Raw genomic sequence first — 16,341 nt, forward strand, 5'->3', positions numbered from 1 at the left:
TTCCATAGAACGAATGGGTTGTTTTCTTTTTTTTTCCTTTTATTTCTTTCTCTCACGAAAATATATTTAAGCATGGACGTGGACCAAGTCACAGAGAGATGATTTTTATGCACCCGGCGCCTAACCAAAAGAGAATAAATATTCATTCTCGTTAAGCCAAAAGTACATCCTTTGCCATCGAACTTTCTATTTTAAGATCGCACAAGTCGAAACGACCTTCACCGTAAGAAGAGTCGCGACGTTTTATTCGCCTACGTTCTTTCTTGACCAATTCCACTGATTTCCCAAACAATCGCTAAAGTTTCTACTTTCCTGCATTTTTTTTATTTTTCATTCATGCATATAAATATATGCAGAATTAATAAAAAGATATTTTCGTGTCCATAAATGTGAAACTTTGAAAAAGGAAATACAAATGATAAAGATTGAATAATCATAATCTATACTTATATGATTGATTTGTTTAAATAACAAAGATCATTTTTGTATTAGTTGTGCCTCGTGTCTAGCAATTACTCTCGATTATTATCGATTATGCAATAGTGCAAAGTTCGCATGACTCTGTGTTACGCCCACCAATTCGTGTGTCTCTCTTATCTTTATATTAGATACTTTTATAACATTTAATACTTTTATTATGAAATCCATTGGTTCTCATGTTTTCAAAATACGTAATAATTATTTACAATGTTAATTGCATCAATCAATGTATCAATCCACAATTTTCAAATGAAAACAAAACTATTAAAAAAGAAAAATAAGAATTCAAGATATCAATTTCTTCCAATTAAATTTACACAATATCCAAATCATTGATTGCTAATAAGTTTCTGTTTAAACTCGAGCCAATTCATTCGTCGAATATTTTCATTGAAAACATTATGAAACAGAGACGAAGATAGAAGCAAGACATTTTGAAGTTGAAGATTACTTTAAGTGTAATCGAATACCATCCGTATATCACCCACGTTCATGTTTTTTCCATCATTTTTTCCTCTTTTTCTTTGCTTTTCAAGTACTGTACTTTCGTTCGAAAAACATTGCCATATAATTTATCTAGATTTCCATTCTCCAATATCTTGGTACTACTGCAATACGCTTTAACGAGAACATTGGCACTTTCTTGTTTTTTGTTTAAACATTCCAACAACTCAATCTTTGGTAACAGCTTGTCGAAAATGTTGCTTCTTTGGCTACTCACCAAAACAATCTTCTACTTTGTCTTTGATTACGTTAGAACGTCAGAAATCTTCTAAGTCCATTTATAAACTTTACAATTTACTTATAATTAAATAAAAATAACCAACAAAAAATGGCATTTCTATTCAAATTATTATGAAATATCTTCGTTTTTATAATTGCAGTAAAATTCGAGTCTGCATTGTCTAATAAATAAATAAATAAATTAATCACTGTGTGATAAATGGTTATGAATTTTTAGCAATGTTTTGGCACACGAATATTGGGATTAAATATCTTTCCTCTATTTATAATACTCAAATAATTGTCTTGATTTAATTGAATTACTCGACAATTCGAAGGACTCGGTACTCAAAGATATTTTACTTTTGAACCCTTCTTAAAATAATGTTAGAAGGTTATAATTACACTTACTCGGTTCTGTTCCAAGCTCTCTCTTTCTCTCTCCCTCCCGTTTTATCTTCTTGGGACTCGAAGTAGGCATTTTCTTCTTCCTGAACGCGAGTTCTCTCGTCCAAGACGATATTTTACTACCTCACTGCGGTAGGTCTCTTCATCTCGTTAGGTATCTTTTACTGTTGACTTTAAAGATAGTTAACTAAATGCGTTTGTTCAAAAATACAATAAGTTTTAATTCATTTTAAATGATTATTAGCGTATGTGCTGAAAAGTTAAGTAACCCCTTTCGTGCGTTTACGTAAAATAGAAATACAGAATGATTATTTAATCCACAAAAATAGAACATTGTAATAATAGCAATGGGTAGGTATATGGTTCATTGTATGAAATATAGTCGTACGTGCGTAGGTGTGTGTATGTGCAAATTTTTGGAAGAAATAGAAATTTCATCGAATATCGAGACGCGAAAGAATTTTGAGATCACAGGTTATTCCTATTGGGATGATACGAATGATTTTAGGAAATGAAAGATTCGAGCCAGGGAGACCCAAGTAAAATAGCGAGAGAAAGAAAGAGAGACAATCATATACATACATACAGAAATACGATTAGATAGAGATGAGTAGAGCAGTACGCGTGTGACTCACCTCACGTGGATCTTAAATAGAACGTAAATGACTTTTAACTCGGCAGATGCTAACGACGAATCAGAGCCAGAGCAGCAGCAGCAGCAGCAGTTCGAGCAGGGTGAAATCCTCTCAGAGGATTTCCTCCCTTTCTACCTCTTCCTCGTCGAGTGAAATGAAGGCGAGCTCTATGAAGAGCGATCTCACCGAATTAAAACGTGGCATCTCGGAGATGAAAAATATGTCCTCGAATTTTTCCCAACGATTACGTAGCAGCATGGAGAATCTTGTTGACAGGTAAATATACTTGACATTTTTTGTTTTTTTTTTTTTACAAACTTTTCAAATGTACAAAGGATGGCTAATCATTTTCTTTCCTGTCTTCTATTTTCCTTGTTTATTTTAGAGACGGACCTGTTGCCGAAGAAAATGATTTGACCGAACCACTGGTAACATTCCCAGATCCTGACACCCCACCACCTTCTACAGGAACTGTAACTTTGACAGGAGGTTCACCGTCTCAGCTGAGTTCTCTCAATTCGCTGAACAATCTTCACAATATGAGTCCACCGATAAATATGCCGAATATTACGAATATGACGAGTATACCTGCTGGCCAGGAGACTATGAAATTCGAACAGAAGAAAATGACGAGTGCGTCCAAAACGAAGGTCAGTGAAATGTTCTAGTGCAACGAACGTACGACCAAGAAAAAATCGACGCGAGGATCGTCGTAAAATAATCTCAAATAAAATTCAACGAAAATATCGATCGCGACCTTCGCGTTTGAATAATAATCATTAAAGATCGTCATAGATCATTCTAATTATTTGTGTGTAATTCTAAGTTTACATACTCTCTTCTACGACTCGGAGCAATTAAATGATTCTCTGCGTGCCAAGATATATTTTTTTCTCTCTCTCTTTCTCTCGTGGAAGAAATCTAACGATCTAACATTAGAAAGACGGATCTCGATCGGCTGATCATCATCGGTTCGTAGATCGCACGTGGAATATAATCGAGTATAGCAAACGACTCTCGAAGAACGTCAAACAACGAGGCAGAGACTGCGCAATGTTTAGCCCGAGGTGTGGTTTCCACTGCGTAGTCTAGGTCAAGGACTTCGACTCTTTTTTTATTCTCTCTCTTACAATTTATTTCAATTTTTTCTTACCTCCTTTTTTCTTTCTTTTTTTTTTCTAACTCACCAGTTGTCATCACCGATCGTATCATCATTCCGTTTTCTTTTTTTGACGTGAACGATGACCATTCTGATTATGATCGTAAACACAATATAATCTGTATAATATTTTAATGAATATTACTTAATTGTATTTATATATTTGTTGATTAGGTCGTTACCGATGGATTTAGTGCCGAGAAGGCAATAGCTAACAGTGCTGAAATGAGAGCACTGCAAGCCGGTGATGTTTCTTACAAGGAACAAAGTGCCTCGACTGCAGCAAGAGCACGCGTTGAATTGGACGGTGTTTCTGCTGAAAAAAGGGTCGCTGCTGCTAGAGTAAGTGTCTATGCATAATTATTTTATATTCTAATATCTATATACAATATAACGTGTCTCTTGGATTCATAGTGGAAGAGAATTCGTGAATGAACTTTCAAACGATCATATAATAGACTCTATTTCACATTTATTTCTATAGTACGATTAAATGTTTTATTTAACCATTTCATTAGGACATACTTGGACGCGAATATTTATTCCATATAAATTCGTTAAAATATCGGTTAAAAGTGAAGGAAAATTGTTTTTCTTCTAAATCATCCATTCGATATCTCTGTTAACGCGATAATAGGCGGAAGGATTTATTTTCCATCGAATTTAGCAGTCGTCGAACTTCAGCTTGAGAAATGATTACACCGGCAAATGTTTTCAACCATTGCGTAAGATTTCTTTCACGCGTCAGAGCTTTCCCAGGTATTTACGTTTCATCGCTTTTCTATATTTAGATGATTTTAAACTGAAAGTCAGTCTTGGTGTCGGTATCGGCGACGTGGCTCTTGAGTCAGCTTTCGAATGCTTTTTGAATCCCAGCCAATGACTTCTCGATCACTCGATAGATACAAATATATGCATGTATGTATATATGTAAAAGCAATTTGATCATTAGTAGCAGCAATCGTATAGAATCTTCAGTAATATATCAGATGTCGATCGAGAAAATTGAACATTCATTGATCAAATTTCTTCACTTTGACGTATCCTTAAATCTAAAAAATAAATTCAAACAATTTTTGAATCTCAGTATAAATGATTTTTACATACAAATGTATACATCATCATATTGAGATGAATCATCTGGTTTTCTCGATCAAGATACTTTTGAATTTTCCCGCAGGATGACGCTAGAATGTAAAATGCTAAGGTTGACCATGCGTTGACAGTCAAAGTTACCCCAACCGATCAATGGAACTCGAAGCACTTATTGATTTTCTAAAAAAGTTCATTGAAATTCGTGAAGGGTGGTGGGTGGTCCGGTTGAGCTGTGGGCTTTTCCCGCATTGACCTTGAATGTCTAACATAAACGAAACGATTTGGTTTCTACGGGGCGTGTTTCCAAAGCCACCCACCCAGTGGTAACTTTAGTAAAAGCTTGGGGTTGAGTATTGATCGAGTTTAGTCGATAAGAGAACGCTTTCAGAGAACAGACAGACCAGACCAGTTTGTTGTTAGCGTCGAAAGCTTACGCATGTCAATGGGACAACGACTTTCAAGGCTTGCACGGAGCCTTTTTCCTGTTTTAAGGACCCGAAATATCAACGCGACTAAACGTATCTTGGGAAAGGATGATCGAGCCAAATCTATCGAAAGGGTAGGCTTCTTCTAATCTAAATTTCATTTTTCTTCTTCACGCATCTTATTGCATCGCGTGCTAGATAAAAAGAAGGATGCGTTAAAGTATAATTGACGTTAATTGGTTGGTGTCATATATCTCAATTAATCGACACTTTTCGATTACTGTAATAGAAGTAAGTTCTATAAGAAAAAATGATAGTCGACGCGTTCGGTTGATTCGTTAGCACTGATTATTTAAAAAGATCTTCCAAATGTGTTCGCGTGGCATTGGAGTTATGTAAGTCAAGTAGTGTTTGAAATATATTAGAAATAGAAGAAAAGAGAAAACCGAAAAGTTCGGTTTCGCGTTTCTTTTCGCAACGTCATGTTATTCTAGGTCCATTCAGTGAAGTAGTTTCTATGGTGACGCAATCATTGAGATTTCAATCAAATTCAAAGGAAATCTGCGTGCCAACTAGGTGTTACTGTCACCGCCGATATCTTCCCCCTTAACTCAAAATAGAACTCGACCGCGAAAGACTCGGGTAAATTGCCAACTTGTAATCCTCTTCTCTTCTAGAATGCTTTCAAGATCCATGCACGTTCAAGGTTCTATGTGGATCCAGTAGATTGCCAGAAATTGTCATCACTGGGATGATGCTATCTTCCTTGTATTTTGAATTTAGGCTCGTCTTTCTTCTTTACGCCGTTCGATCTAAAGGCTTTTCAAGTTCAAAGAAAAACCAAACGATTTCGTTCGCGGAAAGTAGATTGTTTTTTAGGATTTTGTATTTTTCTAAATTGCATGGATAAAAGTGTAATTCAGTTCTTCAATTAGAAAATGATTCATTCATTATTTTTATCTATCAAATAATTAATATTTTGTTTATATATAAATACAAAAGATTGCGAAAGAAATGCATTGCAAGCATTTCGATCGTCGCATTTCGATCGTCGCATTAATAATCACGCGTGAAATTATTTATAACATCGAAACCGTGCGACGAGTGATACTTTCTCATATTCGCATGATGTAAATTAATGACTTTGTTTAAAAGATAAACTGTTATTGTTGTAACGACAACTTGACGTTGCAAATTTTGTCAGAAAAAGACATTTTATGCGTGTTGGAAACGTACTACGAGGACGTCTCTAAAATGAAATTCTAACTAATACAAAATAAATAGTTATAATGTTTATAGATTTGTTTGTCTGTTTACGCTTTTAAAAGTTCGCGGTATTGGTGTCACGTGACCGGTCAGTTTTCGCGCGCAACGCGCAAATAAATTAAATCGTGTTTATTATTCGACTCGACTTGCTAAGATTAGTTCGTGTCTCGTCTTCGTCTAAAACGATCGGTCAATCATATTTACGTGCGCAATTTGTTCGTATTTAAGTTTCTACCTAGTGTCGTTTAGTAGTTAGCGGGTGTTATGAATATTTATAAAGATGAGCGTACCTTGGCCAGTGCATCGAGGTATATTGCAACGAAAAACCTTCGATGGTTTGAACCCGGTAAATCATTTTATCCAAATAAAATATCAATGTCATCATTTTATTATATTTTTTTTTGTAATAAATCTCGTGTCATTTGCATGTGAAACATTTTAAGAATAAGAGGAGTGTTTCTTAATAAAATTAGATTGAGATTAAGAGATTACTTTTAAATTTGTCTAATAAAAATAAAAGTAAATGTGAAATGTTAGGAAGCATCTTTAATGGGTAGGATTTGAATGTATAGCGACAAGAAAAAAGAGGATTCGTGACGAAACGCTTGGCTTATATTTAGAGAAATACGTCAGAAGGTATCGAAGAGGTCGAGATACATGACAGAACGTTCAGATTGCTATGGAACTGCGACGGTCGTGCTTCTTTCCAAATTCGCCTACTCGTGATTTATCTGGAATTTATCGATATTTTCCTTCCTGTTTTTATCTTTCATGTTTTTTTCTATTTTTTCTCTTTATTTTTCCTCATACCTCGAGCATTTTAATCGTCGATTGCAACGCTCTTATTTGTGAAAGTTTGAAAATGACAAGAGGAAACAAGAAACAAGTTATAGTGAAAACATATCATGTGCTTTAATATTTCAAGGATTTTTTTAATTCTATTTTTTTCTCTCTTCTTTTAATGTTAAGAATATTTAATGAATGTTCGATATTCTTCTCGATAAATAATTTCGTGTTTTATTTAACAAGAGACTTAGACTTGTTATCATTAATTTTCATTCGAATTAGCACGATTAAGTCGGATATAATAATAACCTTCGATCGTCTATTAATATTTTCTTACTTCTCGTTGATTTCAGACAAAACTTTATTGCATTCTATGTTTGTTAACTTTGTCTAAAATGCATCGAACTTTTTGCGCAAACTCTTCCACGAATCTAAACACTTAGTTAGATATACGTCCATGTTTGTATGCACATATTCTCTTTCGTTATTATAGGAACAGCGAAGCTTGAAGGCTGGAGATTTATCGCATCAAGAGAGCAACAACATGGCAGCGTCGACTATGAAGTTACAAAGTGACTCATTCAGTTCGGAAAAGGTTCGTTCTTATAATAAATCGATAGAAATACATTTAGAAATATTGTATAAATGTTCGAACGAATATATTTCAAATAACGCGTAAATCGAAATCTGTGTTTAACTCGAACGTATTTTTCTCAAATACAACAAATATTTATGTATACATTTATGTTCCTTTTTTTTTTTTATGTGCAATTTAGAAAACAATAAAATACTATGTTGTATTTTTGAGAGATCGGAACGAAAGAAAAATATCGAGACGTTTTGATAATAGAATATTCTAGGAAATATTACACGCACGCGCTCGTATACGATGAAACATAATGAAATGTAATAATTTTTGGAAATCTGGATATAAGATCTTGTTTTCTTTTCACTCGTCACTTTGGCCGGTCACCAAAGAATACGTTTTTCGAGCTAACCATAAATCGTGTAGCCTTTAACAACGATTTCTAGACGAATTTACCTAGCTTTGGCAGTCGTGCGTGTATCGTCGTACGTATCGAAAAGTCTTCTTCCTACTATCTGCGATCATATTTGTGAGAGAGCGCGCGTGTATTTAAGCGCACACACACTCGTGCATATATATATTTCTCACAATTTCAAGCGCTTAAAGATTCACCAATTTAAACGGTGCCTAGCCAGCAGTCGTCAGCCTTCAGTCTTTCCCGATTTTCTGAGCAACGAACATATACGCGTGTCCGATACTGGATACAACATTTATTCTACTTTGTTTTATGTTTATCACGAAAGGAAAAGACACTATAGTGAAATAATAGACTATAAAAAGAAAAGAAAAAGAAGGATTAATTAAAATTGTGGTGTCTGTTTGTTTTGGCAAATGAAAAAGCATGCTACGAAAGTGGAGCCTCGATTCGAGAATGGTAGTTAAAAACCTGTTGTTACATTAGTTAAATAAACAATAGAAATGTTTTATCTTCGCGATAGTTTATTAAAGTCTTGTTTTAAAATGCATTCCATTATTGCGTCATTCGCGACAGAAATAAATTAGTTACGCAAACAGGATATGACAATCGGAATTGATAATTTTATTTAAATGAAAAGCTTTAACTTTGGTCGTCTTGTTGTGTTATATTTTACAGAAGGCGATGGCGGCACAACAGCAACGTCAGACGGTCACTTCTTCTGGGATTTACAATCACGAGAAACACATGGCTTCGAGCTCGCAATCGAGCATAACGATAGCTTCGAAAGGTGTGACATCTAAATCATCGATGATCAGTGCAGCTAACGCGGTTAATCAATTGATGAATGGTATGAGGCCAGCGGAGGATGAACTTCTTTCTTTGCCATTGGACGACTTAGATTTGTTATGTTCTAAGTCGAATCCTCAGGATGTGGAACGTGCTATTACCAAGTACTGCAGTTTCTTGGATAGTTTCGTCGAACGTTTGAAGGCTAACGACGGAAAGAACGCGAAAGCACCGTTATTGTTGAACAGAGTCAACGAAATCATCAGGAAGGCTTGGGCTGTACCTACTCATGGTCACGAACTTGGTTATACTTTGTGTAATACTCTCAGAACGAGAGGGGGCTTAGATTTGTTGATGTCCAATTGTATCGCAAGCGATCAGGAGTTACAATTTTCTTCGGCGAGGTTATTGGAACAATGTTTGACCACCGAAAATCGTGCACACGTGGTCGAGCATGGTCTTGAAAAGGTCGTCAACGTGGCTTGCGTTTGCACGAAGAATGCCAACTCCGTTGATCATTCTAGAGTAGGTACTGGGATCTTGGAACATTTGTTCAAGCACAGCGAAGGTACGTGTAGCGACGTTATCAGGCTTGGTGGTTTGGATGCAGTCTTGTTCGAGTGCAGGAAGAACGACGTGGAAACTTTGAGACATTGCGCTGGAGCATTGGCTAATTTGTCGCTCTATGGTGGTGCCGAAAATCAAGAAGCCATGATCAAGAGGAAAGTACCTATGTGGTTGTTCCCTCTTGCTTTCCACAATGACGACAACATCAAATATTACGCTTGTCTGGCTATCGCAGTTTTGGTAGCCAATAAAGAAATTGAGGCAGCCGTTTTAAAGTCTGGTACTCTTGATTTAGTCGAACCATTCGTAACATCGCATAATCCTTACGAGTTCGCTAAATCGAATTTGGCTCATGCTCATGGGCAAAGTAAAAACTGGTTGGAGAGATTAGTACCTGTACTAAGTTCGAAAAGAGAAGAAGCTAGAAACCTTGCCGCCTTTCACTTTTGCATGGAAGCTGGTATTAAGAAACAGCAAGGCAATACCGAGATATTCCGTGAGATAGGAGCAATCGAACCATTGAAGAAAGTTGCCAGTTGTCCCAATGCGATAGCTTCCAAATATGCAGCTCAAGCCTTGCGTTTGATAGGCGAAGAAATACCGCACAAACTTAGTCAACAGGTACCACTTTGGTCCACGGAAGATGTGAGAGAGTGGGTCAAACAAATCGGATTTGCCGAATGTGCCATGAATTTTGTTGAAAGTAGAGTGGACGGTGATCTTTTGCTTCAATTGACAGAGGAGAATCTCAAAGAAGACATTGGTTTAACGAATGGAATTAGAAGGAGACGTTTCACGCGAGAACTTCAAAACCTCAAAAAAATGGCAGACTATAGTAGCAGGGATACCGGAAATTTAAATAGTTTCTTACAATCGATCGGTCAAGAATTTTCTATATACACTTACAGTATGCTCAACGCTGGCGTTGACAAAGATTCGATCAGGAATGTGTCGGAGGATCAACTATTGACCGAGTGTGGTATCGGGAATAGCATACATCGACTTAGGATATTGGATGCAATCAAGAACATGCAACATAATCAGTTCAGTTCCTGCGAAGACGAATCACCGAATAAATCGTTAGATGTGTTCGTTAGTTATAGGAGATCTAATGGATCTCAATTAGCTAGCTTACTCAAGGTTCACCTGCAGCTACGCGGATTTTCAGTCTTTATCGATGTCGAAAGGTTAGAGGCTGGTAAATTCGATAATAATTTACTACAAAGTATCAGACAGGCCAAACACTTCCTCCTTGTGCTCACGCCCAAGGCTTTAGATAGGTGTATACAGGACGGCGAGTGTAAAGACTGGGTCCATAGGGTAAGATTTCGTTTTTTCCTTCTTTCCAAAAACGATCTGAAGTCATTCTAACTAAACGTTTTATTCGTCTACAGGAAATTGTGGCTGCGTTACAATCGCAGTGCAACATTATTCCCATAATAGACAATTTTCAATGGCCTGAAGCCGAAGATCTTCCAGAAGATATGCGAGCGGTTTGTCACTTTAATGGCGTACGTTGGATTCACGATTATCAAGATGCTTGCGTAGACAAATTAGAAAGGTAAGTTCTACGCGACCCGCAGATTTTGAATTGAGATAATAAGGATCATATTATTTCTATAGGTTTATGCGAGGTGAAATTCCTGTGAGATCTGAATTGTCCAGCGGAGGTATACCTAGAAGTATAGCATCTAAAGACGTAACAGCACCTAGTACGCCAGGTAGCACAAATATGCGACAGGCGCCGAATTATCAGCGAATGCACAGCAATGAAAGCAGAGGTAGCGACAAAGATTCAACCGGTGGGCGAGATTGACTAGAAGGCCCGCCCACAGCTATTCCAAACAGGTCATTCTTCCGAGTCATTCCTTTCAATGCACACACTTATGAATTTATACCAAGAATTCAAATACTAACACAACTAATTTCTATTTTCTACAGCCGAGATTATGAACCGCGATAAGACAATCACTATTAGGTCAGTTAGCGTACAAGATATTTTTTTTTATTTATATGAATATTTAAACTGCACCATTGTGAATAGATCCTTGTTTCTCCACCACCTATCTGTTATGAAATCATTGTCACTCGTCCGTATTATCACGCTTGTATATAGGTTTTCATTTTAATGCATGTTCTATGTAAATTAGATCATTGTTCGCACAATCCAATGTTCGTTATTAGTATGTATGAAATTTGGTGTAATCATCAATTAAATATTACTCAGATTATATTATATAATAATGCTCTCCTGTTGATGGCACATTTTGTTTGCAATCAAGCTCGTATCGCATCGTGCACAATGAATTTGTAAGATACAAATTGAATTGTAAAATTCAATGTTGAATTATGTTCATTGTTGGCTGTTATTGTTCTTCTCTTTTCGATGCACAAACGCGTCAATATTTCATTATCTTTTATATTTAGTAATTGTATCTCTGTAAAGAACCAATGTTGCTTAAATGTATCTCGTTTAGTAATAATAATAATAATAATGATGATCCAATTGAGATGATAATCAAAGATTACTTTGATCCTAGATTTAGAAAATCGTCGAGTCCGTCCCGTTGGTTAATGGGTTTACCACCAACGTCACCTCGATTGAAATTCGTCCACACGCATCCTGGAGGAAGTCCAGTACCACGAAGACCTCCGCGACATCCACCTTCTCCATCTACGCGATCTCGATCATTAGAACTCTTAGATCAAGATGAGAAGAAATCAATCTTGCCAGTTGCTAAACCTGAACCAGTGCCAAGGCCAAGATCCAAAAGTTTGGATGGGCTTTTGGACGAGGATGACGTAGTTTCACACTTAAAGACTGAAGAATTGGATAAGGGGGAAGAGAATAAACATGATGAAGTTGACAACGAAAATCTAGGTAGCTCTAATGACACCAATCAAACACCAAGTCTAGAATCAACTAGAGATGAACATTTGGACATATCTCGCAAAACTCAACAACAATCCGAACAGTCTAACAGTTTTGAACAGGCAAAGGATAATAAAAATTTACCATTACCTGTTCCACGTTTAAAAACAAAAATGTCTAGCTCTCTGTTGGAAATTTCTAAAGTGTCCAAGGAAGAGAAGAATCAGAGAGTTTCGTCCTCGGAAAAAAGGAACGACAAAGAAGACGATTCAACGATGTTGTTGCCTAAACAATTTAATAGATGCACGAGTGCAGACGGCGAGATCGAATCGTCGAATTTAAGGGACGATCGCGAGGTGACAAATTCTCAAAACAGGCAGCAAACCATTGAGCTTTGTGATAATAGTGTAGAACCAATACAGGAAAGACTTATGACGATAGTAAAAGATAAATCAACGTTGCTAAAAGCAAAGAGCTGTGGCGCGGGATTAGATTCGAACGAAAGTGCTTCGTCCAACGATTACAAAGCTGAAATAAAGGAACAAGGCTCGTTGCTATCTTTGCCGGCAGGAGCTGAGCCAAAGAGAAAAAGAAATTTTATGGACAAATGCGTTAATAAGGTGCGGTCTTTTATTAAGAGGTAATAAATACCGCGACCTTCGCGCGTTAATAGTTCGCAGTGATATCAAGACTTTTATTAAATAATTTTACAATATTTCTTTTTCTTCTTTTCTTTTTCGATGATACCACACCGCGATGTTATATATTTTTTATTCATATTTCCATCAGAACAGTACTAGTTGTTAAAAAACGATTTATGTGTATAGAGAGTATATTTAAAGATAAAAAGAAAAAGTGAACAAAAAAAAATGATATATATGTACGAAATTTCCTGTACGTTTGTGTTTTACTGATGGAAATATGAATACGCGTTGAAAAGATGAAACTAAACTTCGTGTATAATGACAGACAGCATGAAAGTATAATGTTGTGCCTAAGATTAATGTGTCTTTGTAGAAATCGAAGCGAGACCAGAAAAATTCTTGAGATTTTTTATCTTCTTTATTTCGAAGAGATACAAACACAAATAATGGTCTACTTGTTTCAGGTGCCTTATTTTATATTTCATTAATGAATTGTATTATAAAAAGAAACACTTAAAACTTGTAATTAGATAATATTTTAATTTGTAATACTATTTTCTATAGAACAGTTATATCTTTTTTTTTTATTATCAACCGTACTCGTGTAACGAGCAATATTATAATAAAATATAAAGGTTGTTTTAAATGCAGCTAACTTTGAAAATAAAGGTGACAACTTTAACGGTAGTTTGCGAGATTGTTTTATTGTTTTGACATCATTTTTTTTCTTTTTCTTTGTTTTTTTATACATATGTTTACATTTTTATTTTACAGTCAATCTAATTTAAAATATATACATATATATTATTCGTAAAGTTTCGGTATATGTTGCATTTATGCATTTATAATGCATTATATATAATTTACCAAAGTTTTGTCAAGTTAAACTAACATATACTAAATTTATATTTATATATATCTTTTTTTTCTTTTCATGTTTTTTTCGAATAAATTTTAATAAAGCGTTTCTTCGTTTAATTATATAATATCATATCAATTAAATATATATGTTAGATTTAATAGTTTTTAATTTTATTATATATTAAAATTTACATTTTAATAATTAATATTAATTCACTATGAATATAAAACTATATAAATCTGCTACATAAATATAGATATATAGAGATTTATATAGGAATATAAGATATCTCAAATTGAAATATAAAAATTATAGAAAACTATTTGTTATTTACACCGTAACCCATCGTCGAAGGGAGCATAAGATACTTGATCCAGGATCCAAGTTAAGTGAATCATTCTGTATATGTTACATACATAGTCACAAATTCAAGTATTTACATATGTACACTATAAACGAAGTTTTATACAATTATCGAGAAATATTTAATCTCTCATGATTTTAGTAGAATTTTTTTGAATATGTTCAAATGTTTCGATTTCTTTCCACTAGCCTTTTTTTCTTTAGATTTCTTTTTGCTCACTTCTGTCGTATCTATCGTAATACTTAATGTATCTAAATTATTAAGAGATGGCAAATATGGAATAGTTTCCTGGTTTTCTTCCTTACTTTCCTTCATATAACCATAATTTAATTTTTCCGCAACTTGAATGGAATTATTTAATTTATTCAGAGCTGGAATATAAGATGTAGTTTCCTTCGTATCTCCATCGTTTAATTTATTTGGAACCTTGATGGAATTATTTAAATTATTGGAAGATGACAAACATGTAGTTACGTGATTTTCATTTTTAGTTTCTTCCACATTTCCACTTTGTAATTTATTTGAAACTTGAATAGAATCTCTTAATCTTCCCCAAAAATCATATAAGCCGACTTTGGTATAATCAAGAACAAACATATAGCTTAGCTGAGGCGGTAATACACATTTTTTGTACATGCAGGGTATAATTTTTCTCTGACGCTTATCTGCAAAGAAACGATTTATAAAAATTCGAATATATATTAATACATATAGTAACACTTGTTTATATAAATATATTTAAACTTTTGATACATACCAATGCTTACAGCTTGAGCATAGTTCATAAAAAATTGGTTTGCAGAGCTCTTAAAAAAATTAGGAGAGATTATTATGATCATTCTATTGCAACGCTCCGATATAAGAGTCATCACAGCCTCGTGTTCAAAACTAATTCCTCCGATTAGATCTCGATCTTTTATACAAAGCTATAAAAAATATTTCACACAAAGATTATAATATCGTTTGATATTGTAATACAATTTTTATTTTTACTAATCAATTATCCTCACTTTTATATCGAGATTTTCAAGCTTTTTAATCATTTCATAGGCAAAGTCGACATCTTCATCTGCATACAAAACAAGTGCATCGTATCTCTGATTTTCCAAACCTTGTCTAATTCTATGTAGATCATCTGTTAAATATAAAATAATTGATAAGATAACAGAACATATTATGAAAATAGATGTTATGTCATTTTGATACCAACCTACTGTAATTATTTTAGAATCAATGGTTTCTTCTATCGCTTCAGCTGTCGTCTGAGAATTTTGTATACTCTTTAAATATTTGTCAGTGTCTTCTTCTGTAATATTGATTTTATGTAACAGTATACATACAATGTAACATGAAATAAGAACACAGGACAAAAGTTACCAACCGATGAATTCTTGAATATCATCAATAATATCCCACCTTTCAAGTATAGATAACATACATTGAAAATTTGCTATGTTGTTATCATTTTTCTTTTGCGCTATAGCATTTAGAATAAATGCAGTTGGATCAGAATGCGATGACACAAGAGGAAGCAGTTCACCTTCTATATTTGCCAAGTGAGCGAGGCCCCTCCAATCTCTGTAATAACAAAATGATCTAATTAATGACATTGACATATCTCTTTCACATTATAAATGTTTCTTTCTTTTTTACAAAACAAGAACAGAGTGAAAATAATATAAAAATTACCTTGGTAAACCATTATCACTTGGAATAAATTTTGTTGGATTTAACAGATTAGAAATAGCATTTTTAGTTCTTAGAGACAATGCGGTGAGTGGTACACTTGACAAATCCATTGTTTAGCGATTAAATCGGAGTTTACTTTTAATTAAAACACTTGACGAATCTAATAATATCTTGTTTGTAAATTTAAATGATTTTTCTTGGAAAATGTATATAAGACAGTCACCACTTCAGGTAATAATTATTTCGTAAGAATAATAGATAAACGGAAGTAGACATACGTGTCAACATTGAGCTCTTCCTTAAGCCGAACACACATTACTTCAGCTGTCTCTAAAATAACATTTTTTTATTAATACAATTAATAATTATCATTGTTTTATATTTATTTAAACAATGTATTAATTTGTTACATATTGCTTACAGATACGAGACATTTTCATTGGGAAGTGGGAGAGGTTGAAACGGAGGAGCCAATCAGCGAGTGGTATCAAAAACCAATTAGAAGCATGATAAAAATAAGAAAGAAGACGCCTCTTACGCAGTATTCTACGTTTTATTTTTCTACATTTATTTCTC

General features: G+C 34.5%; 2 protein-coding genes across 5 annotated transcripts in view; one reads left to right on the forward strand and one right to left on the reverse strand.

Moving 5' to 3' along the window:
- Positions 1–12,029, forward strand: part of LOC106786255 (sterile alpha and TIR motif-containing protein 1) — a 34,180-nt gene extending 22,151 nt beyond the window's left edge. For 3 of the 4 annotated variants that reach the window (XM_014747439.1, XM_014747437.1, XM_014747440.1), the window contains 8 exons: positions 2,293–2,522; positions 2,632–2,896; positions 3,580–3,747; positions 7,471–7,572; positions 8,657–10,654; positions 10,729–10,895; positions 10,958–11,182; positions 11,276–11,312. In XM_014747439.1, the coding sequence (XP_014602925.1) occupies positions 2,293–2,522; positions 2,632–2,896; positions 3,580–3,747; positions 7,471–7,572; positions 8,657–10,654; positions 10,729–10,895; positions 10,958–11,150 (3,123 nt within the window). In that variant the 3' untranslated portion in view covers positions 11,151–11,182; positions 11,276–11,312. Of the gene's footprint in view, positions 1–2,292; positions 2,523–2,631; positions 2,897–3,579; positions 3,748–7,470; positions 7,573–8,656; positions 10,655–10,728; positions 10,896–10,957; positions 11,183–11,275; positions 11,313–11,874 lie in introns of those variants that run through there. The other variant, XM_014747438.1, reaches the window with a different exon arrangement.
- Positions 12,030–13,972: 1,943 nt separating this feature from the next.
- LOC106786257 (myeloid differentiation primary response protein MyD88) lies at positions 13,973–16,245 on the reverse strand. Its single transcript, XM_014747441.1, has 7 exons — positions 16,187–16,245; positions 15,766–16,095; positions 15,458–15,654; positions 15,287–15,382; positions 15,087–15,211; positions 14,834–15,002; positions 13,973–14,741 (listed from the first exon to the last, which is right to left on the reverse strand). The coding sequence occupies exons 2-7, from the start codon at positions 15,873–15,875 to the stop codon at positions 14,206–14,208; spliced, it is 1,233 nt and encodes a 410-aa protein (XP_014602927.1). The 5' UTR covers positions 15,876–16,095; positions 16,187–16,245; the 3' UTR covers positions 13,973–14,205.
- Between the last annotated feature and the right edge of the window lie 96 nt (positions 16,246–16,341).

The sequence above is a fragment of the Polistes canadensis genome, unplaced genomic scaffold (genome assembly GCF_001313835.1).
Source record: "Polistes canadensis isolate GaletaPanama2010 unplaced genomic scaffold, ASM131383v1 scaffold_70, whole genome shotgun sequence".
In the NCBI taxonomy this organism is placed as follows: domain Eukaryota; kingdom Metazoa; phylum Arthropoda; class Insecta; order Hymenoptera; family Vespidae; genus Polistes; species Polistes canadensis.